Raw genomic sequence first — 25371 nt, 5'->3', positions numbered from 1 at the left:
TTATTGTTTAGATTTCTTTTACCGTCTTATGCATAGTTGCTGCAGACTACTAATTTTCAGAGTTGTCTCATCATTCTTTAAAAAGACAGGCATATTTATTATCTAACACAAAAAAAAAAAGCTGTCAAAAATGCAAAAAAAATTACATCAAAGAGGAAAAATGCTTTTCAACTGTGTTTATTGAAAGTTTGTTTTATTTCTTGCTAAATGTTTTTCATTAACATGAAACCAGCATTTTTGTACACTTTATGAATGAAAAAATGAAAATTTATTCTGAAGTATTTATAGTAGATCTGCTTAACTACAAAACCAGTATTCTTTCCTTTTTTTTCCTATTGTGTACTGCTGTTCTTTGACTATTTTGTTCTCCAGGCACCTGTTACTAAACATTACCTTATTTTATTACCCAAAACCACCTGTAAAGCAAGGGCTTGGTCATGTTTTTTTATTAGATTTATAAAGTATAAACCTTAAAACCAACTATATTCTGCAACTTCCTAAAGTTCTTGATTTTTTTCCTCACTTCTAAGCCTGTTTATTTCAGAAATTATATAAAACCACTCCCTCTAGCACATTCCCACATCCTCAAGCTTACACATTTATTGGAAAAAGTGATTCTGTGGAATGCTGACACCACACTAATACAGCATAGTACTCTATATATAGCCTTTGCAAGCCACAGTGAGCGTTCTATAGGTGATAATGGGAATATTTACAGTATGAGACCCCAAGAGCATAAGGGAGAGGACCACAGAACTTCCGCGTGGTAAGCTTGAAAACAGAATATCTCTGACTACTTGCCCTGGAAGATCTTAGAGAGCCTCCCACTGCCACCAATATACTCCTGTTTAGGGCTGCAGAACTCCATATCTAGTATGGACTAATCCCCTTAATTTTTTCTCTATAACTGTCAATCCCACCTTACACCTAGTCTCAATGCTTTCTAGAAACAGTTTTGTCTATCACTCCTTGCAGATTTTTGATTTACTAAAAACTGCAGTCAAAGTATGGGAGGGTTGAGTGGACATAATAGACCTCTTCTGATTTTTGGTACTCCCACAGAGATCCTCCATGCTCAAATTAAAGTTCATAAACAGAATTTCCACATTTTGCAGCAGTGTTCCCTCTGGCAATTGCATGTATGTAAGTCATAAGGAATTAGAGACCAAATTCTACCAAGGTAAAGCTGACAGATAAAAATTGGAAAATAGTGGTCCTTGAAAAAAATCTGCAGAGATAAAAATAGGCAACCCCTGATGTCAGAACCATCAGGCCTAGTTTAAATCCCAGTCTAACAAACAAAACCCACTCTATCAATGTATTTCTTTTGTCTTTGCTGTCTAATTATTAAGGAGGAAAAAGAGTTAAGAAATAGCTTTTTATGTTATAGAGGTTGTTTTTTATTTTAGAATAATATTTTTGCATTAAACGGTTCAAGATCCAGGTACTATCATGTGACTGGCTCTTACTATCACATATTTTCTGGACTAGAAGGAATGTAGGACATCTTTACACTATTTCGTTCCACCAGTCTAGAAACAGACTACTAAATCACAAAAAAAAAAAAAAAAATCTCTGCTGATACTCTGATACACTTCAGACAGAAAATTAGAACAAGTCCCTTCACTCAATTATGAAATGGTAAAAAAAACTAAGGTTAAAGCCTTGCAGCTCAGGTAGAAATAGCAATATCTGTCTCTTGGAAGACCAAGGGCCACTACGGGACGATGGCAGACCTCTGAGGGGAGTTTCCATTCTTGATGATCTAACTGCAGCTTTCTAAGCCAGCTGGCCATTACATTTATTTTCCATTGGATTTGACAGGTCTGGTCTGCTTCCAAGGCTGCACACAGAACAGCCTGAATATCATGGATCTGAAGACCTCATTACGGATGTGTAAAAAATCCAGATATGGTAACACAAACACCAGCAAGTGTTGGACAACTGAAGGAAAGTGCTGATGGTTCTGATACCCACACTGATTTAAATGCACTAGAAGAGAGTTAATTTTGATCCACTCTTCATATAATGCCAGAGTCAGGCTTTTTATCCTCTCCTGAACATAGACAGCTTGGAAAACAAGTTGTTATTCATCTGCCTTAAATTTATCTATTGTTTCATGAATATTGTACTTACACTCATGTAAATATTTGCAGTTACTGATGTTAATCTCTTTTTTTTACAAACTGTTACTTGTAAGGAGAAAAAATATAAAATCTATATAGATTAATTTGCTTTATTTCTAAAATGTGTAAAATAAAAGTCATAAATCAGTGCGTTGACACATTTTTCCTTTAGAACACAGCATACATGGACACAGGAAAACACATAATAAAAAACATTTATCATAAAAATTTGATGGAAAATATTGTTACAGATAGATTCAGTAGCTGCTGAGGGTATATATTGTAGAAATAAAGGGAATAAAGAAAAATCACATTTCCTGACATACAGCTTCTTCTTCTATTGTTATGATCATGTGGGAGATAAACGACATAGGAAATGGGTTCTTTTAGTGTCTTGTTTTTCAGCAACTGGCCTGTTCTTTCAATCTTTTTTGCACAGGATTCCTACACGGAACATAATAAATGTTATTTACAGAACTTAAGATTCCTTTAACAGAGAAGAGAGTAAAGAAATAGTTATTCACATGAGGTGCACTAAATTTCACCTTGTCCCAAAGAAATTACTTCTTTCTCCTTTATACTTTTAGGGGAAAGGAAAGATGGGGTAGAATGTACAAGCCCTTGTCTTCTCTCTTGGGAAGCCACATCTATAAACAGAGGGAGGCCATTTTCTCCTCTTTTTATGGCTGCTTGGTTCTCTTTCCATCTCCAGGTTCCTTTAACATCTCTTAAACACTCTGATATTAGTTATTTGATCCACATTTCTTTTCATCTTGTGTAACCCTTTGTGAGAGTGTGACTTACATGCTAGCATACACAGGATTTTAAAGCTCATTAACAGGAGAATGTGTGACAGTAGTCTGACACTACTTTTCCAAAGATATTGATCATGAAGTCTCATTCTGCCTCTTGCAGCAAGGTTTGGCAGATTAACTGACATCAATTTCCTCATTTATATACCTATGACAGAATAACAAAAGCACCCAAGAATAATCCCATTTGACAGAGTGCATACTTTTGTTGGTATGCTGAAGTTTCACAAGGCTAGAATGGTACAAATGTACTAGCATCAAGTATGGTGTACTGCACATTGCTTTTAATCCCACAGATAACATTACCAAACACCTCACTTATACCTGAATTAGTACATATGAGGAAGCCTTTTGGAGAAAGAACTTTTGGAGTCATACCAGAATTCCTAAATTACCACCAAACCATAGGTAGCTGCAATAGCACTTGATAGATCCATAGAAACGATGGGGATGGTGGGTGTTTCCTGAATGGGATATCTAAAAGAGAGTGAGAATGTCTAGAACATAAAAGCAGTACAGACTGGAGACTCAAAAAGAACTACAGGACTGTGGCAGTTGAAAAGTCTGTCTGGAGTGATGACTAATATTTTCCAGCATATATTCATAAAATTTCAATAAATGTCTTATCAAATGCTACAGAGATAATACTTTTACATAGCATTATTATTTTTAAGAGAATTTTTTGAAGCTGTTTGTCAAGCATTTTGGACAATGACACATTTATATGCAGTAACAAAAAATTAGTGATATCTAGCTGCTGACAACTATGAAAGAATGTAAGGTTCTTCCTCCAAACTACCACCAAAACTTCATCTTTGCATCCTGTTTTTCATTCTATGCACTTAGGAATCATGGCAATGTGTGGTTTGGTTCCACTATTTTAATTGCTGCTCTGGTTTTAGATAAGATAGTGTTCATTTTTGACATGATAGCTTGTATCATGCTACGTTATGGATTTGTGATGATAATAGCATTGATAACACTGGGATGTTTCAGTTATTGCTGAGCAGTGCTTACACAGCATCAAGGCCTTTTCTGCTTCTCACACTGCTCCACCAGTAAGCAGGCTGGCACGAAAAGTTGGGAAGAGGCACATGTGGGTCAGCTGACTCCATAGCATATAGTGTCATGTTCAGCATATAAAGCTAGAAGAAGACATGGGAGGATATTCAGAGTTATGGCACTTCTCAAGTCACTGTTAGGCGAGATGCAGCCTGGCTTTCCTGGGCATGGCTGAACCATGGGAAGGGGTCAATTAATTCCTTGTTTAGCTCTCCTCATGTGCACAGCTTTTGATTTACCTATTAAACTGTCTTTACCCCAGTTCATGACTTTTCTCATTTTTTCCCTTCTGATTCTCTCTCCCATCCTACTGCAGGAAAAGTGACGCACTGGCTGTGTGGGGCTCAGCTGCTCACCTGAGCAAAGCCATGACAACTCCTTAACAAAACACTAGGTTGACTAGCAAAATGAAATACAGTAAAATGAACCTTAAAGTTAGGAAGGGATCTCCCCTAGGTCTCTGTCCCAAAGGACTAAAGTGATGTAGGTCTGGGTCTACTCATGCACACATTAATTTTCTGTCTTTAGATATAGGGATTTTGGTGTCAGGCATAGCTGTATATGATTGCTATTGGGAGCCCAATCAAGTATCTGTACCCAGCAGACACCAGAAGTTTCAGGATATCCGTGTTTTACTCTGTAATGTAGGACAAATATGCCTTGCATATTACAAACAGTATTGCAGATCTATATGCCACTCATATATCTAAAAATCTCATATATTTAAAGAAACCCACTTCATTTGGTCCTTGACTAAAGAAAAGAGTAATATTGCTAATGCCAGTAGAGTTGCAGTGGTGCAATCCATCTCGCACTCTCCTCTTCTGCATAAAAAGGAACTGCAAATTATTTGTCCCAGAAGCACTTGAAGCAAAGGGGCTGGATCAAAGTAACAATATTTAAACCTTGTTCTGCAGGTGGATCATTCTGACCAAATTTAAGAGAGAATAATTCAAGTTGGTGCAGAAACTACATTGTCATTTTATATTATAAAATATAAGAAAAATATTACTACTGATCTGCTATATATTGACCTGGCGGATATAGGTAAGTTAAATATTGATAATCATTTGCAACATTTTTCTGTAAGTGACTTCAACTTAGGCGTTGACTTGAAAATTGTCAGACATCTTACTCTACGAATTCCTACTCAGGTTTCACTCAGTGCAAATATGTTGCCCCACTTGATATTTTGTTACATTTTAACATAGTCTAAATAAGTCTTAATGACTTGAAGCTACTTCACCAAGTACACATGAAACATGTCTGGAAAATTATCTCCACATTATCATCCTGCAAGAAATACTCTCCTGAATTACATTTATCCCATAGTCCACAGTGTTCAACCTACAGCAGTGATGTTAGTATGAACTAATCCCATGAGCAAAGACCAGAGAACAAAAGCAACAAGAAACATTCAAGCTAGTGACAGGGGATTCACAGCTTCACACCTAACTCCTCACATTTCTGTGGGAGCATAAAATGTGGGAAGATTGGTTGGGAAATCTTCCGCCCCTTGGAAAACCAACAGAACTTGAGAACGACGCCACTAACAGAGTTGAATAAACGTCTGCAGACATCGCTGTCCCTTGCATTTAAAAGAAATATAGATTGCATATGTAAACCTTGCTCTGTATCGAGAGTGTAAAACCTATGTCAAATTACTCTTTGTTCTTCTCCCCTTGTTTCATGAATAATGGATTAGCTTTAGGCCTCTGCCATAGACAGATATACAAACTGTAAATTCCTTAGTTAAGAACTATTTGCATGTTGCCTGCCCCTGGATTATAGAACCCTATATTAAGCAAGAAGCTGTACAATAAAATGTCTTTATTCCTCCTTCTGAATAAAGTCCATTTTTGACCGTCTCACATTTCAACTGAAAGCTTTGTAAGAGAAGTGCTCCAGGTGAAAGCACAGGCATACACAGGTCACAGTAAAACTCGTAAATCTCAGACAGGACACAATTTTACTCTAGGAATTTCACTGTCACTAGCACTGCTGTATTTTCAATATCTGTCTTCTACTTAGAATAAAGAAATGAAGTTAAAAAGCAGAGAGGAAGTATCATATACTGTATGGTAATAACTACATTTACATAAAAACCAAGGGAAGATGTGAAGAATTCCAATGCAGTAACTCTGATTTCACTTTTAGGACATAAATTGCAAATGCCTTCTATGGCCTCATTTACGAACTTTAAAACTGCATGCAGCATAGACCAGCCAGAGTAACTCAAACTCATTAAAAAAAACAATAATAACAACAAAAAAACCAGCAATACTGTATGTATTGCTGATACGACAGATGATAAATGTGACACAAGGCACATTTTATTTATCTCAATTTCAAATCAGTTAATGCTGCATCACACAGCAGTTTCACCTACAAGGTCAGACGCTGGAGAAGTTGCTCACAGAGATTAAGAACTAGATTACAAAACAAGAACAGAGGGTGTCAGATCAAGAGAAAACATTTGACTTATGTAGGAGTAATAAGCACAGTAGGTATCAATAGCTTGATTTTGTTTATACAGTTTATACTGAAGACAGTATTTCACAGGCTATTAGGGTAGGCTAATAGTATCAATGACAAAAAACCACGAGGTTTTCTCCTTCTAAAGATGCTGACTGGTCCAACTTCCCTAAACACAGTACTCAACAGCTTGCTTTCCCAGATCAAGGCTAAAGTCCTCTGCTGTGTACCAGGCTGAGGTTTATAAAGAGAAATGGAAAGGAATAAAGCAGAGGAAGACTCATTTTTCCCCATCTAAGCACTACTCTGAACATGGTCTTGGAGGCTAATAATGCCACATCATTTGCTACTACAGGAGTTCAGAGGGCTGCTAGCACATAAAACAAGTTGAACATCCCAGCTCCATTCCCAAAAAATACAGTACAGATCAATTCTCAGTGGCATTCTTCTTTGACAGTCTTAAGAAGTACCAAATAGTGAGGAGTCCTGGAAAGCATTCTTGACTTACGTCACCTTCAGCACAGGTTTCTTCCAACCACTGTCTTCTTCTTTTCCCTGCATCATATACCAAACATGAATCATAGCAGCAGCATACAACTGTCCATATGCCTCAAAGGGCCTTTGGTTTTCTCACCAAAATGTGACACATTTTCCAGCAAAATGAGATGAGCACACTGTGAGACAAACCCAGAGATATGGACCAGACTGTAAGGCAGCAGCATTAACCACAAGCTACAGCCTTAATGGAAGTCATAAGGAGGTACAGGAAACATCCAAACTGCAGGGCAGTGTTTCACAAGAGCCAACTGCGTAGGTCACGAACAGAGGTAACAATGTTTCTCCTTCAGCTAACTCTTCTTTCGCCTGTGGAGACGCGGGTGCTCCTTCTATCCTTATAGAGACCTTTTGTGGAGCTACACATAAAAAGGAATCTAACTCTATTAACATAAGCAACAAGGAATGCCTGAAGGGATACCTCCTCTGTTCTTTAAAAATCAAGAGCCTCACTATCCACTGCATTTCTGAGATACTACAGTGTGTTTCTCTTTCTCTCTTACTTTGAAATTCATAACTTTGCTGTCTCCTTTCTACCTAAAAGATGTTTTCTAAATTGTTGACAGAAATGAGTTGACTGATTTAAAATGCCCCCCATTATAAATAGATATGATTAAAATAATCTTGAATTCCCTATTTGCATTCTTGAACAAGTAGAATCCCTATTGTCAGGTTTTCCAAACACCATCCTCTAATTTTCATCTCCTGATCCATGTATAAAGTTCAATAAACATGGCAATTCTTACTGAAGTTTAAATTTTTAGGCAGTCAACTATCCATAGGGTCATCCCCCTTCAACCAATATTCATAGAGCATATATCAATCACTGGCATTTTTCACATGAAAATATTATCTAAGCAGCCAACCACTAAGCAGTCCTATGTTGTTAAATTTCATATGTTTCAATCAAAGTGAAACAAAACAAAAATAAAAGAAAAAGCATTTCATTATATAGGAGGAAGCAGGGCTTATAGTATCTAAATACTCATCTAAAAATTAATTTATATTATTTAAATACTATTATCTAAATTAAACTCCTTAGTTCACAAATTGCTAGTTTATGAATAAAAGTACATGTCACTATTTTAATACACTGCTTTTGAATGTCTTATCCTGACCCTCTATGACACTAGTCATCCTACCCCACTACAACTCTATTTGTCTCTCATAGATGCTACAAAATACCACATCAAGGGTACTAAATCAGCAACTTAGTTTAAAAGAAGTAAAATCGGTGTTTTCTTTGTTTGTTTTCCAATTGAAGAAATTGCAGTACCTATAAAAAGAAAAGCTAAATTTCAGGATAACTACCCAGTCCAGGCTGCTACAAAAAATTAGCATTTAAGTCTTAAAATCAAACAGACTTCTCCTGCCACAGGGATGTACAAGGTCAGCCAGTTAGCCACCGTTAAACAGTTCCATGGTGTTATGCAAATTGTGTAATGTTAGTAGTCATCATAAAATGAAAAACAGTGTTTGTCAGCAGTTAGAAGTACTTTGACCTTTTGAAGTGGCAAGGTTTAACAGCAGCAAAAATAGCAGCAAATACAATTTGAAGACAATCAAAACTGAAAAGAGGTATGAAGTGAGCACTGTTGATGATGCTAGACAGCTTTAATGTTAAACTTTTGGAAAGTTTCCTGAAGACTTGGCTTACCGCATATAAGGAAAATATTCAGTTTTTTCTTTAACTATGAATTTCTCACTCATTTCAGAAAGAAGAGGGAGAAAAATAAAAGAAAAAAAAAGAAATAAAATGTGAACCCAAGAGCCAAAAGAAGAGGACAACCAAAAATATTTGGAAACCCCTTTTTTGATTTTCAAACCTATCTGGTTGATACCACAGACATTCAGAATTTTCAGCAATGCATTAAATGTTGTTGGAAAAAGAGACCTTCACACATGGTGACTGAGAACTGTAAATGAGATAAAGTAATGAAGCAAAGAACTGTATTGATGCAATATAGCCCACATTTTCAGTCACATACAATAACTATAGACTTCTTAAGGTAGGCAAAGTAAAGCAGAAGAATAAACATTACAGTCAATGGCTGTCATTAGAACCATCAGCTGCACTGAATGAGGAAAATTACTGTTAGACTGAGGATATAAAACAAGGAAGGAATCCAGCCCATTACTGCTGATGAGAGAAGTTATACTATGCAAGTCTCTTCATTAAACTGTTAGATCCCATTTCAAAACAAGTTTACTTTTCCTCCACTACCTAACCCCACTGCTAGTCTTTTTGGAAAGTAGCTCAAGAATACCACCCCTTTAATGATTTTAAACTTTCTTGTAAATACAAGAGTCAACTTATACACAGAGAGTGTATCTTCACTTCTTTTTGTACTTATTTTATCCCTTATGTATAGGTTAAGCCTATGGATTTGCACACCAATGTTTATCTTACGTATTTAATAACTAACTATAATAGATATATATTAAACTATATGAATTCCCAGCCTGGAGAAGAGAAGGCTCCAGGGACCTTCTAGCAGGCTTCCAATACCTGAAGGGGCCTACAAGAAATCTGGAGAGGGACTTTTGACAAAAGCATGTGGTGATAAGATCAGTTCCATGAAGTTAGAATCTCCAATGAAGACCATTAGACACAGATATTTTATTAGGCTAATAAGTACATAAGAAAACAAATAACAGTTATGTAAAAGAAAGAAGATTAAGAATGGGTGGATTCCTTTTCTTCTTCCTGTCTCTAGCTTCTTCTTATCACTGAAATGTAGGTAGTCTATGAGCTTCAAAAAAAGAAAGCATGCATCAAAAGTATACTTATACTCACAACTTCTATATAACTGTGAAGGCGCTTGACTTCAGTCAATAATTCTGGGAATTCATTTTTTCAAATGAAAGAAAGCAACTATTTTTTACTTTTTTTTCTAGAATACTTCACCAAATGCCATAACACAATTTTCAACTACACATTTAGCTATTTTATTTCTAAACACAAGTTAACACATATAAAGGCCTTGGATTGTAGAGCATTTAAAGTTAAAAGTCCCTCTCTCCTTTTCTAGCTATCAGGATAAAGCTAACAGGGATGATGAATGTCTCTATTGTATTACTAGAATTGGGACATGAGACAAGCTACGGTTGCTTTAGGCTTCCCTGTCCTTCATCCCTCATAACTTTTACAAAACATTACAGAATGTATTGTTCTAACATTTTAAAAGCTTAGTTTTGCCTTAAGAATCATTTCGTCTGCTGCTGAAAACTTAGATAAGGAAATAGTCATAAAAACATAAAAAACCCCCAAAAAAACCTAACCCTCTTAATGAAATGAAATCTCCATTTGTAACAAAGTTAGAAAAAGAACATATTTCTATAGAATCCCAATCTTTCAGTCCAATTTAAATTGGCATCACCTCCTCAGGAAGATCTTGCATATATAGAAAAAGTCTCTAATGTCTCAGCGGAAAAGGCATCTAAGCAATTAATCTATGACGAACAATTACTCTATCTTTATCTGACTGCTGGGACAAAAAGTGAATTCTCTTGGCAGCAGAATTATTCACAAAGGGTCTAAAATACTTTTTTTTCTCTAAATGAGCTTGTCAGTGCAAAACAATAGGGTAGAGCTATTACAAAGAAAGGTTTTCTGGATTGAAGGATTGCAGATATAGCACTCTTCTTTCCCAAATGCAGATCTAAAAATCAACAGCAGATCTAGTCTCTCCGGAACTACGTGATTGCAGAAAACTCATTTAAATAGTACATCAGGTAGCATAATCAAGTATTTCAAATTTTTGAGTTATAAATTAAGTAAATAAGCAAAAATAGAAATACAAGCTGGCCAATTACACTCTTAATCTGACACATTTAGTATCATAGTTTTGAAGACCTAAAGCAAGTAGTGTAAATAAATCAATGAAATTACATACCTGTCTATGATGTGATCTAAATTCTGGTATTAACACAGAAATGTATATTTCTGTTGGGTTAATCCACGTTTTGCTTTATTTAACAGAAGTACTTGAAAATAGATAATTATTCTTGATGGCCTAGATGTCTTATTCAAAGAAATTATTAAAATGTCATTTTCATTTTATTTATTTTGTCTATCAGACAACAGACACTTAGTGAGCCTATTCCTCTAAAATGTATTTTCTAATTACTTACGTTTTTAAAAAATGCTTAATACTCTGTTGTCTCCCCTTAAGGGTAACAAATAGCTTTTTAAAGGTGCGTAAGTTTAGCAGGAAAGATAGCCTTTAAAATCATTTATGATAAGGCACCAAATAACAGTCAGAAGCACTAAGTTTATAAAATCTGATATAAGTATTCCCTTTAAGTTAGGTAATATGTTTTATATGGATTTTAACAGGCCCAGGCCAGGTCTCATTACAGTTGAAGGTAAAACTGCCTTGTTGCCAGTAGGGAAGTGATGTGTTCTCTATATGCCTAAGTATTTGGAATACATGAGATCTAAAAATGTAAGATAGTGTTAGTCTCTTGCACTAAGGGATACATATATTTAATATATATATTTGATAATGTGCAGGGAACTAGAGAGACAGGGTAAAAAATGTAGTGCCATAAGAAAAGAGTTCTACTCTCACTTTTGTCAGGAGTACAGGTGTCTGGTGTGATCTGAGATAATCTACATTATCCAGGGGATGGGAGATGTATCATCAGAACTTCAGAAGGCCTACAGTTTTTTGGATCAATATCTAGAGATCAAGCAAGTCAGACTAAAAGGCCTAAACAGCACCAGGTTCCTACACAAGGGTAATGAACCCTACCATTGCAGAGGGAAGGGTTTCAACCCCAAATTACAACATCTGAATGCCAATGCCTCTCTGGGAAAGCCCCACAGATATAGGTCTCGATACTCTCCAACATCACTTAAAATTAGGAACAGGATTTAGTTACCTAAACAGAAATGTCTCATGTCATTTGAGATGACTTAGGGCACACAGACTGGCTTTCTCTTGCTAGCCTAAAAAGATGGAAGCTTTCTTTCATCTGATGTTATTCCTGCCTGCCTAGTGTACATCTCTGCCAAGGACACCTTAAAAGGTGCTGGCTACTTACATGCAAGCAACTGAACCCCACTACTAGTCAATACCAACAGCATAGTTAAAAAAAACAGTTCAAGTCACTCTGATACACACATTAGCTGGTTGGTTGAACTGGTACATATTAACAGGTAGCTTGGTTTTCTGTTTCATTGACTTCAGGAATCAGATCATTATTAATATATAGGAAACATATAAAACATGTAAACACTTAAGTGTTAGTACTGTTCTTTCTACCTGAATACTCTTCCCCATCTAACCCTGCAACTTGCACACTTGCTGGAAAATATACCTAATGCAACTCATCCTGCACAAATCTAAACATCAGGATGCATGTCAGCAAACAAACTCAACCTTTACACATCAAATATCTTGAGATTCTTGTTTTACAAGTGTTGCAACATTTGCAAAGCATGGACACTCGTATTTGTCAGTGTCATAGGCATCTTTAAGTCTGTGTTTGTGACCTTACTAATGATGCAATGTGTGAAATACCAAAATGGAACTTTTTAACAGAGCATACTATCTAGATAACCATTACACTTCTACTCGTATCCAATTTTCTTAATAGGTAGTAACATTTAAATACAAAAAGACATGTATGTATGGCTAGGCTTTGTGAACAAAGATTTGGGAAGGGCTCTCCCCATGTGGGTGTGTCGTTCGAGCCTGCGCAGTGGATTTTTTAGGTGAGGCTCAGCATGTGTGAAACTGGCCCTACCCTTTAACTCCTAAGGTTCATCTGCCACAGCCAAGAGAGTGAGGTTGGACAGTGACAGTGAAGTCCTCAGAACTAGAACCTACAGCACCTGGTATTCCCAAGAGGTCTCCAATCCAAGTATTAACTGGGGCTGACCCTGCTTAGTACTCCAAGAAAAACATCATAAACTAGCTCTCCTGAGACAGTGTCAGCAGTCTACACACATCTACAAATATTTTAAAATCAGGCAGTGTTAGTCCATTTCAACTGCCCTAAGTATTTAAAATGGAGTGAACATTTAAATCAATCCTCCATTTCCCTTGCCCTTTTTGTATTTTTCGTTCTGTAAAGCCAAAGAAACACACTGAGTTACCAATCAATGCATGCCATCTATACTCATGCACAGCTCCTGTCATCTTGGATTATAGGACAGACATATCTTACAATCAGAAATTGCCTAACCTGAGCCAACTTCTAACTGCTGTCAGTAGCCAAAGGAAAAATCTATTGAAGAGAATTCTTCCACTGTAGTATTCCCTACTCCACTTTTATCACGTTTTTGGTGTTTTGTTTTGTTTTTTAATTCCAAATTTGGAAGTCCCACCACTGTGGATTTTAAAACTTTACTTGACAAAACTCCAACTATATTTGCTATATTGCTTTACTTAGCAATCCTGAACTGGCAGAGAAATAGGTTCTTACTAACTCTTTCCCCTCTTGAACATAGTCAATTCTATGGTTCAATAATGACTGATGATGTTCCTTGGCTGCAGGTAATGGGTCTGAAGGAAGACAAATTGAGGGAAAAGAAACGAAAGAAAGGAAAAAAGGGAAAAAAAAACCACCACAAAAACAAGATGAAAAGAAGATATAAGAAAGAAGCAAGGGAAAGAAAAGTAAGGAGGAAAGGGAAAAAAGAATGGTCATAAAGTGAACACATGGTACAGGAACCCTGAAGAACAAGGTTCAGTTTCCACTTCTATCATACTTAACGTGGCAACACAGCAAATCTTATTTGCCTAATCCTCCCATCATTAAGTTTTTAACATCCAGGGGCATGTGAGTAGCATGTCTCCCTGTTAGTGGTGTCTAATAAAAAACATTAAATACCTGGAGAAGTGTATCTTTTATTGTTTCTCACAAAAATCCACAAATATTCAAATAAAAAAGAAGGCACTTAGGTATTGTGATAACAAGGAAACAAAAATGTCTGTGAAAAAAATTACTTATTTAAGAGTACATTCATCCAAAAACAGAACAGTTTTTAATTTTGCATTGTGTAGTATCTACAATCTAATCCAAAATCAATTTACTCATTAAGACTTCTGTATTTATTTAAAAATGTTTTAAGGAAGACTGTTTTCATATTTGGGTAACAAAAATTATTTTATAAACACTTTCATTCTGAGACAGACTGTGATACTCTCTGTCTTCAGTCATCTAGTGACGTCCATCGCATAATCCTAACAATGTTGTCCCCCAAGTTTTAGTACTGGCTACTTTTAGTCTTTTAAAATATAAGACCAAAACAAAAATTAAAAAACCCTCAAAGCCAGGGTTCAAATGCTCTAGTACTTGTCTCTTGAACTTATTCACCGATTAAATTGAAATGCTGTATTTATATTTTATGATATTCTTCTACTACAATTTATTAAAAAAGTGAAACAGTGCCAGAAGTGAATGATGAAGATAAATTCCTGGCTCTTTTACATCACTTCTATTGCTTTTGACGTGCATTGGAAAAGGCTGAAAATACTCTTCAACTAGTTCAGTGCACATTTGTGCAAGGTAGGTTACAAAGATGGATAAGCTACATGATCAATATGAAGACTCATGATGGAACAGGACACACGACCAGGATCTCAGATCCCAGCACAATGACTCAGTAACTTAGATCACATCCTTTCTCCTACATATTTAAAAACATATGCAACAGAGAAAAATATAATAAAGACGTTTCCAATGCTGACATTTCATGTCCTAGTAATGAAGGACAGAAGTATCAAAGTCCAGTACTTTGTAATCAATAAGGAAAACCAAAAAATGGAACACCATCCTGAGATGTTTGGGGCTTTTTGTTGAGTTTTTTGTTTAGTTGGGGATTTTTATTATTTCATTTTCCTAAATACATAGAAGAAATCAAATGAAAAAAAAGCTTTACTTGCCAAGACTAAAATCATGCTGCACAATTAGCACTATAATTCTATTATTTCTAGTAATAATCATAGATTTTATTGTGTGAAAGATCATTTGTTTCACTTGCAATTAAACATAAACCACATCGTAGATAAATGCAATCTGCCAATTTCTCTGCAAAGACAGTGGGTCAAAGCAATTTCCTAGACGAGCCTCACACAACCAGTGTCTGAGGTATGAAAGATAAACGTGACAGGATCATCACCTTCAGATTCCGATGCGGTACAAAAAGAACACAATTTCCTTGTTTGTACACTTTGTAATTATCTACCAATAAGGGAAGTATCTTCCTCTTCATTGAAAGGGAGGTTTGTTTTTCCATTTTCCAATCTATGTTTTAAAGATACTGTAATTTTCTGTCTCCCTTTCAGTTCCTAATTTTCTGAAAAGGTCTTTCCCTTGCCAATCTGTATTTCATACCTGTAAGTGGATTTATGATTACATGCCAGCAAAAATGAACTGCACCAATGAAACAATTTTTCCCTAAAAGATCATGAGAAAAAAATATTAAAGATCAGATTTTATGACATTAGCATTTCTTTTCAAATTATCTATACAGCTTTGAAAACAGTTCAACTGTCTCTTAAAAGGGAAAACACATAACACACATTTTCATATTGCCACTATGTCACAAGTGGGAAAATACATAAAAATTTATATAGATTTGTCTTACAGCAGTTACTTTGTTCCTCATAATGTGGGATGGTATGAAGAATACTGGTGAGTTAGTACAATCAGAAGCTCAAAGAGGGCATTAGTCCCAGAGGGACATACTTTTACAGAATCACAGAATGGGTACAGTTGCTAGGGACCACACTGGGCCATCTGGCAAAACCTCCCTGCTCAAGTAGGGTCATCCCAGAGCACATTGCACAGGTTTGCATCCATATAGCTCTTGAATATCTCCAGTGAGGGAGACTCTACAATCTCTCTGGGCAACCTGCTACAGTTTACCCCCGCAGTAAAGTTCTTCCTCATATTCAGGTGGAACTTCCTGTGCATCAGTTTCTTCCCATTGCCTCTTGTCCCATCACTTGGCATCACTGAGAAGAAAGAGCCTGGCTGCACCCTCTTGACACCCTCCCTTCAGATACTTACAGACACTGATTGATGGAGTCCTCTCTCAGTTGTCTCTTCTCAGGCTGAACAGGCGCAACTCTTAACTTTCCCTTGTAAGAGAGATGCTCCAGTCCCTTAATCATCCTTTTTGTTCTCCACCAGACTGGCTCCATGTCTCTCTTGCACTGAAGGGTGCAGAACTGGACACAGCATTCCAGATGTGCCTCACTAGGGCTGAGTAGAGCGACAGGATCACCTCCCCCAACCTCCTGGCAATGCTCTTCCTAATGCAACCCAGGATACTACTGGCCTTCTTGGCCACAAGAGCACTGACAGCTCATTGACAGCTTGCCCACGAGGACCCCCCAATTCCTTCTCCACAGAGCTGACTTCCAGCAGGTCATTCCCCAGCCTGTACTGGTGCTTGGAGTTATTCTTGCCCAGGGCAGGACCCTGCAATTGCCTTTGCTGAATTTCAGACAGTTCTTCTCTGTTCATCTCTCCAACCTGTTGAGGTCCTTCTGAAGGGCTGCACAGCCCTCTGCGGTATTGGCCACTTCTCTCAGCTTTATATTGTCAGCAAACTCACTGAGGAGGCATCTGCCCCTTCATCCAAGTCACTGATGAATAAGTTAAACAACACTGGGCCCAGTATTGAACCTTGGAGGACACCACTAGGGACATGTCTCCAACTAGATCTCACTGATCTCATATCTCCAGAATTTGCTGTTCAGCCAGTTCTCAATCTGTCTCACTGTCTATTCATCCAGTCCATACTTCTGAGTTTGTCTGTGAGGATGTTGTGAGAGATGATGTCAAAAGTCTCGCTGAAGTCAAGACAGACAATATCCACTGCTTTCCCCATATCTGTCCAGGCAACTGTTTCATTGTAGAAGGCAATCAGGTTGGTCAAGCATGATTTACCTTTAGAGAATCCATGTTGACTACTGATCAGCTTCCTGCCATTCTTGAGTATAGAGATACCCTCTTTTGCAAAGCTCTAAATCAACGGTTTGAGAGGCAAAGCTAAAGAGAGGTAGCAGCAGAGACACAAATCTGCTTCCACCCTGGCCACACATTGTAGATGTTCTTTTAATATATATCCATAAGGAATTTTCTCCCATCTTCCTTACAAAGACATCTTCTACAAATACTCCATAGCCCAACCATACCATTCCACATGGCTATTCTACGTAAGGGTCAATTGTGATATAATTCATAAGGAATTAATACAGAAAGCAAAATATTTTTTTATCCACAGTCACAAACAATTGTTGAATCATGCTTTATGAATGTTTTTTTACAGTATAATAAAAACTGCTATTGTTCTACAGAGAAAAAGCATCAAATGACTTTAATGTTCTTCAGAGCTATTGAGGCTTATTGCTTCAGCTGCACATGCCCTAGCACAGCAGTTTTAACTCCAGAATGTTAAATCCCTTTCCCAATAACTGTGTCAAGCCTCAGCACTTAAGATTGGATTGCCTAATGTTAAGGAGGCAATTAACCAGGCATTAGTTTTCTTGTATCCTGAAGCCTTGATCTTGAAATTAACACAAGATTTTAAACATGGCAAAGACACCTGAACAAGCCCCTAAGTCAATTATGTGCTGAAAAACCTCAAAAACTATGCTAGAAACATTATGATCACAGCTAAGTGGAGGTAACGCCTCAGCTGGTATAAACCAGATGTTAATAAGAAGGGAAACATTGTACCAATAGTTTTGGTTAATAAGTAAAAGTACAGAAATACTTTTTCTTTTATCTGCAATTTATGCCAATTTTAATTCATTACAGAAATAAATTGTTACCACTTAATTGCTCTTACTGTACAGCAAAGATGCTTATAATGAATGATGATAAGCCAGAACATGAATGAACAGTTGCCAGGCAACCAATAAATAAAGGTTCCAAATAGCATGACCTCTCTTTAAAGGATAAAACTCTAATCATAATTATTTTTCAAATCCATTCCAGTGCCAACTAAAATCATGTTTGCAGCACTAATCCTAGTCTTCCCCATAAAAAATGAAACCAAATCTGTCATTTGACATATCACAGATAACAAATTAAACAGACTCAACCTCTTCCTTCAGATTACAGTCAACAGTATAGTTTGAGGATGGCAAACAGGCTGGACAATGAACTGGAATTTGAAACACAGAGCTGAGATTTAAGCAATTTAAATAGGGTATTTTTTTTTTGCTGAAGTTACATTGTTTCCTTCAGGATCTTCAAGTATCAACACAAAATCCTTCAGTGTTTAACACCACAAAATGATCATTCAGTAAAGTAGAAAGATGAGAGAGACTTTAAAATACTAAAACCAAATGCAGTTTGAAATGCTCTAAAATCTATATAATACCACATTCTATCTTTATAAACTCTTATAACAGTCTTGCTTGAGTGCATAAGCAGAGCTGAGGTGCCTAGAGCAAGCACTGACCTTTTAGATGGATTCAAATAAAACTGACAAAGAGCAGCATAAATCTTAAACCAGTTAAAGAACACAGTATATCCACTCTGAAGAAACAATGAATGGCAAAGCAGGAGCCTTCCAAATAATGGAATGGGGAGACCTTGGGCTTGTTCAGGGTTTACTGATGGACTAATAATTTGTGTATTTATTTTAGCAAGCTCTCAAGTCAGAAAACATTATGAATCCATGCTTTTGTGGGTTTATCTTTCACTACATAAACTGATTACATAAATCTCTTTAACCATTTTAGATTTTCGAGATTCACTAATAGCTGTGATGCTAAAACACTATGTTAAAAATTTGCAACGGCAAACCAAGATGAACTACAATTATGAACAAATACGTCTTCCACCCAAGGTCTAACATTCTATGTCAACTATGAACCCGTAAGAACTGGAACAATCTTTTCAACCTGTCTTAGAACAAAATACAGGGAACAGAATTCATTAACTTCTCTGCAACATTAGTAGCATAAAATAATCTGATACTTTACAGTAGAAAATACATTTTGCCAACTAGTAGTCTACACACATATTTCTTCATAACAAATGAGAGCCAGTTCATTATATAGGAGGTATTCATCTTTGACAGAAAAGCATTCTGTTGCCTATCCACCAAACATAACTTTCCAATTATTTTCCTTATCTAGATATACCTGCTCATCAGAGACCTTTACAGGAGGTTTTCTTCATATCTGTATTTCATCAATAAGCAAACAGGAAATATACCACAGAATATCTATATTTTTCTTGACTAATATTTCACTCATTAACTTCCTTCATCACTTGGTTCAGTAACTCCTTTCCATCCTTCTAGTAATTTCAGTTTGAACTTCTAACAAAAGCCCAGTTCAATTAGTTGATATCTCGTGCAGGAGCGAGACTCAGAATTTAAATAATTGATAGTCATGCATACTGACTGCAACTAAAAACAAAGCAGAAAATCCTGTAAATTCCTTTTGGGACACGTGGCATAATTGATATTTAAACCACCTTAATTGTTTCTCCATAACTTTCAGCTTGCATTTTAACGGACTCTAAAAATACTGTGTTGTGCTTACAAACCTCACAACCAAGCCCACTAGTTGAAAAGTGTGTAAAGGTGATAATGGAGGATTTTTTTCCCCCTCCCAAATGTTTATTCCTTTTAAATTGCCAGGTAAAGAATGAAACCACTCTGGTTTTACACTTAAAAGACTAAAAGCTTATGGAATAAAAGGTCATGCATCACCATTCAGCAGGAGCTGGATGCTAATTGTAAAATTTATTAACAATAAAAACAATGGGGTTCTCAACCACTTATTCCCACGGAAGAAACTGATAGTATTTTTCTGAAGTTTGGATTCCACTGTATTTTGTTCCACAATACGCAATTTAACTATCCCACTTCTGAAAACGGGAGATGACTGCTTGCACCAAAATGTCATTTTAAGATCTCCCCTAGGGATTCAAGGCTATACATTTAGCATTAGAAGGAGGAAAATAGAGCGTAACTGGCAGCTTGAGGAAAGAGATGATGAAACATGCTTTCTCTTCAGTGTTTCCCACATCACAGATTCAGTCAATGAAACTAGGATACTATTCTAAAAACACTTCTTCTCTCGACAGGGTTTAGGCAGACACTCAGCTAAGTAAGAGTAAGCAGTATTAGGTTCCTGAAATTAATAATATTCTAGATTCATACTGATCCTATCTTCTGACCAAGGTATTCTTCTTTCAATAACCATTTTGGTTTTCATTTTATTATATTGAATATTTAATGGTTAATTAAATATACACATACTTATTATTTAAGTATATAAAGGACATTAGAAGATAAATTCATAGAAAAAAAACATCCGAAACAGTACAATATCATCAGGTTTAGGAATGTATATATATAAATACATGTATATATGTACATATACACACACACACACACACACACACACAGACTAGATGGATGATACTTGTGAAAGACCATCTACAGACACTCCCAGTAACATGCAAAGGAGTTATCTTCGAGCAACACAAAATATTATTGCTATAGTGAGGAGCCCAGTAGGGGTAAAAAGATAGTTGGTTGCTCTATCATTTTTCAGTACCAAATTATCTTCTATGTGTTTGATTCAGTTTGACATTTAAAATGCTCTTTTAATAACTGTTATTCCATTCATTATCCCACTGATGACATAGTCTTCCACCAATACACTTACTAAAAGAAGTTATTGTTTTGGACCAAGAGTTCAGCACTGAGAAGAGGGACCTAACAGTGTAGTCCTTAGTTTTTCTCATGATGTCAGAGTCTCACAGAAATGCCATTGGTAATCAGTGACCTTTGAAAATTAATGCTAAAAGACTGTGTGATTCCTAAACGTCATACTGATTTCTTAACCTATCAGTTACAGTTGTATCTTATGCAGCTTTACCACAAAGCTCTCACTGATACAGAGCGCAACCTTGTCCTCCTATGTCCCATACTCCATGATGTGAATCCTACTCAGCTGTGTCTATTACAAGTCACATACATAAATACATTTCAGGATTGACAACTCAGTTATCAGTTGAAACTTGAGGAATTCATCTATGCAGTTGTTTGAGGAATTCATCTATGCAGAAATTTCACAGAGGGACAACCAAATTACAAGGAACAGCACTGTACATACAAGGTTGTAAACTTCAGCTTTGTGTTTTACTTTTAGAAGGTAACATTATTATTTAATATCTTTGAGCTACAACAGTATCTCCTAAGAATTGCCCAGCAAACAGCACTGACACAAATAAACCAAAAAATTCAACACGACTACACAAATTTTGCTTATCAGTCAGGAATGTGGAAGAAACGAGACAGAACAACAAAAGGAAAAAAATTATCTCCACATTTTAAAATGTTGAACAGGTATTATATGTACTTTATTTAAAGACAAGAAAGAATGAAAAACAAAATCTTCTTTAAAACCATCCTAAGCATTTTTTTCAGTGATACTTCATTCAACTATATGCACCTCACTTCTTTCCTGAAGCCTACTTTGCATATTTATTGTCATAAGAAATCTTTGTTATATTTTCACATTTCACTATGAAGTACATCTGCTTTATGCACTTGTGCTGACACACAGAATTGTACAACACAACAAATACTTGCTGTTTCCAAGTCCTTTGCCTCAAATTTCCCACGCTTTTAGCCTTTGCTATTCACAGAAAAAAGAAAACTGAGTTTTCAGCACTACCTAATCAATACGAACATGGCAATGGCTGTTCTGGGACAAATCTCAGGTTCATTTAGCCCAGGACCATGTCACTAACAGTGGTCAAAGGCTGTGGCCTAGGTAAAAGCCCCATATCACGGGAACTGTCAAATACTAGAGTAATTCCCTGGAACAGTCCTCTGGCTCCCAGCAATGTGTGACTCAAAGACTTAAATAAGAGGAGACTGAAAGCGTTGGCATATGACAACACACTTTGTCTCAGATGGGCTAGAAAGAAGAATGGGAGATGGCATATTTCAAAAAGGAGAAATACGTGCCCTCATCATATATACATGCTACTTCATCCATCCAACAATGCTTCTTGCTCCTGATACTGCCTTTGCCCTCAAAATGTGCTGTTCTCCATATGGAAGAGGTGGTAAAAATGAAAGTGTTTCCCTTCTTTCCTCATAAAACCTCCTCCTGAGTGGAGCTGGCCTCCTGTTCATATTCCACTTGACTAAACCAATCTTTTTCTCCTCCCACACTAGCTCCATCTGCCGCTCGTCTCTCCAGCAGAGCCAGATGCCAGCAAAGCAGACTGCTGTGGGAGGAGAAAGTTCTGTCGCTGGAATTTCATCCCTATACTCTGCTGGGGGGCCAGCCTGTGAAGTCTGAAGAGGATAGAGAGAGCAACTTCCTCTCTTCCACAGTGCCTTCCCCTGCTCATCAGTGAAGAAGGCAGCTGAGGACATGAGCAAAAGAAGGATATAAAACTTCAATGCATGCTTCAAAATTGGCAATTTTAATATTTATATAGCAAAAATATCACAATTCTAGTCCAGACTTGAGCATGGTACACACCACATAACATATGAGATATGAGTCCTGCCCCAGAAAGCTTATAGTGAAACAGAAACAGAGATGCACATTTGTGATAAGGTATAAAAAAAGTGACTGGAGTATAGATGACAGAGAAAAAAAGACTCATTTATATTCAGAAGAGATCTGAGTGATGGAGTAAAAAGGGAATACCTTCTGGAGTGATGGAAGTCAAAGAGTGTTAAGCTGAGAACTGCATTGGCAAAGGAAACTGCCTGTAGACAAGGAAAAGAAACTGCCTGTAGACAAGGAAAGACTAGGATGAAAGTAGACATGGAGAAAGAAAAAGTAACTTTTTTATACATACATGAGGTGATCTTGCATGAGGCAGAGAGAAAAGATGCACAGTTAAGAACATTAGGCAAAAAGGGAGACAGTTTAGGAATGGAGGAGCATCTGCACAAGCAATCTTGCCAGAGACGGGAGCAAGAATGAGTGTCACTGAGTGAGAACAAGAGCTCATATAAAACAAGCAAGTGTGCATATGTGTGAGACAGCGCAAGAGACACAGACTTCATTTCTCAAAAAGAATTATGGGAACCCAGAAGATGAAAGAGACTAGAAACAAAAAAGACTGGTGTTTTGGTGCACCAAAAAGTTTTGAGTGGGGTTGGCAGGGCAGAAGAAAATGAAGGAACACAGCAATCCAACAGAGAAACAATTATTTACTATAAGTTTAAAGAGTACATATAAATTACAAAAGCATAACAAGAAAAATCAATAAGTTGAACAGACAGGGAAAAGAAGAAGAAAACAGACACATCACATTAAAATAGAATAAGGGCTCACAGCAGAACAAATGAAATGACAGGACAGAGAAAAAAATGTATGCAAAGATGATAAAAGTAAAATAAAGGGACATTATTTAAAAAGTATGTAAAAAGTATGTAAAAGACATTATGTAAAAAGTACCAACGGGAAGACTGGGAACACAGATAAAGGTGAATCGAAATGGATGTTCACTGAATAGTCACTGTAAAGTCTTAGGGTTTGCCCCATCTAGGTATCCCCACATTTTAATCTTCATTTTCACTTGGAAAAATACTGTTTTCTTGTGCTCCACACCCTCTAACTTCTCTGCTGTAGTTGCACCTTGATACCGTTTGTTTGACTGTTTCTACTGACAACTCTTTTTGTGACGTTTAAATGGGAAAAATCTTACTTTTTTCAAATACTCTACTACAAAGAAACGTGCCAAAATTCTCAAGTTTCCTTCCTCCTGTCCCCATAATGCTCTTTCATTCATTCTTCTTTAGGCGAAAAAAAAAAGTCTGGGGAAACTCAGAAATACGGCAGTATCTTAAGTCCAAGACACTCACAGAACCTTCCCTGAGCTGCGTGTACATACTGCGCCTCAGGTTTCCTCCGTGCTCGGGTGAGGGTTTCCCGTCTCCGGTGGGCGAGGTCAGCGGGAGGCACGGGCTGCGCTCCAGCGCCCGGCATCGCGCTCCCGGGATAACGGTATCTCCGGCTGAAACGCATCCATCGGGCGGGGGAAACTCGGGGAGGGGAGCTAGCTACCGGCTGCTGGAAAGAAAGCCTACACAGACGTATGCCCTGGCTGCTGAAAGACATGGCTGGCTGCTGGCTATTTGATTTCATTCGATTTAAGGGACATAGAAAAAGGGAAGGGAGGAAAAGGAGAGGGGAAAGCACGAACGGTCGCACACGCAGCCGGCTGATCTTACCTCCACATTGAAATACTGCTCCGCTTTGCACACTGTAGCACATAAAATCCAAATGAAGGTTTGCAAGAAAAACGCCCTGGACTGAGACACGAAATCCAACCGGCTTCCAGTGCTAGATGCGAGTACGATCATAGTGAACTGTGCTTCAGCGGGTGGAAGATATCTCTCTTTGCCTTAAACAAATACACAAACAAACCAACCCCCTCCGTGTCGGTGAAGAGCCCGTAGCGCAGGTTCACCCACAGCCGGGGAGGAAGAGACACTTCACAGCACAGGCGGTGGCGGCAGGGTCAGCTCTCGCTCATCCTCACCGCCAGCCCCGTAGGGAGGGAATGTGGCGTCCGAGTGCAGCCGCAGCTTCTGCACGACTCCTCTCTGCCCAGCAGCAGCAACCACCTCCCCGTGTCCTCCCTCCCTCCCTCTCTCTCTCTCTCTCTCCCTCTGCTCCCGCCTCCTCCTCCTCCTCCTCCTCCTCCTTCCTCTTCTCGTCTTCTCCTTCTTCTCCTTCCCTCCTCCCCTGCCTCCTCCCCCTCAGCCTCCGCCTCCTGCCAGGGGAGGCCGGCTCGGCTCGGCTCCGAGCTCTGCCTCGCCTCGCCCCCCGCCGCTCCTCTCCACTCCAGAACGTTCAGCCGAAACGAACCGGCCCCGCCCCGTGGGCGGCCCAAACCCGCGGGCCCAGCAGGCGACCCTGCCGAGTGGCCGCGGCGCGGCGCTGGCCGGGCCCAGCGCGGAGCCTGCGGAGCGGCTGCGGGAGGGAGGGCGGCGCTGACCCCCGTGCCCGTCCCCGCACAGGGGCCAGAGCCTCCCGCCCTCCGCACGGGGAGTCGACCGCGCCGAGCGAACGCCCCGAGTCGCCCGGGGGTGCCGCGATTCCCTCCCTGCCCGCTGGGAATCGCTTTAACGCGTCTGAATACGTGGTCTTACACTTAAGGGAAAACACCGTGTAAAACACTATAGCACGGACAAACTTTATGCTTGATGTCGTCACGTTCGAAATGCCTTGCGGTTACAGCATATAAACTACTCTTGCAGTGATTTTATGGTGAACAGAACATTTTAGGTAGCCCTTTCTTATGTCATCAAGTGAAAGGAAGGTGAAATGATCCGTAACATCAGTGGGACAAGATACTGCAATAAT

General features: G+C 38.0%; 1 protein-coding gene across 3 annotated transcripts in view; it reads right to left on the bottom strand.

The window, feature by feature from the left end:
* The window catches only part of MMP16 (matrix metallopeptidase 16), a 176269-nt gene extending 151644 nt beyond the window's left edge, over nucleotides 1-24625 (bottom strand). For all 3 annotated transcript variants that reach the window (XM_071554216.1, XM_071554217.1, XM_071554218.1), the window contains exon 1: nucleotides 24234-24625. In XM_071554216.1, coding sequence (XP_071410317.1) covers nucleotides 24234-24365 — 132 coding nt within the window. In that variant the 5' untranslated portion in view covers nucleotides 24366-24625. The remainder of the gene's footprint in view (nucleotides 1-24233) is intronic.
* Between the last annotated feature and the right edge of the window lie 746 nt (nucleotides 24626-25371).

Source organism: Pithys albifrons, chromosome 4 (assembly GCF_047495875.1).
Source record: "Pithys albifrons albifrons isolate INPA30051 chromosome 4, PitAlb_v1, whole genome shotgun sequence".
Classification (NCBI taxonomy): Eukaryota; Metazoa; Chordata; class Aves; order Passeriformes; family Thamnophilidae; genus Pithys; species Pithys albifrons.
Note: the sequence above shows the minus strand (reverse complement) of the source record. Positions and strands in the feature narration are given on the sequence as shown.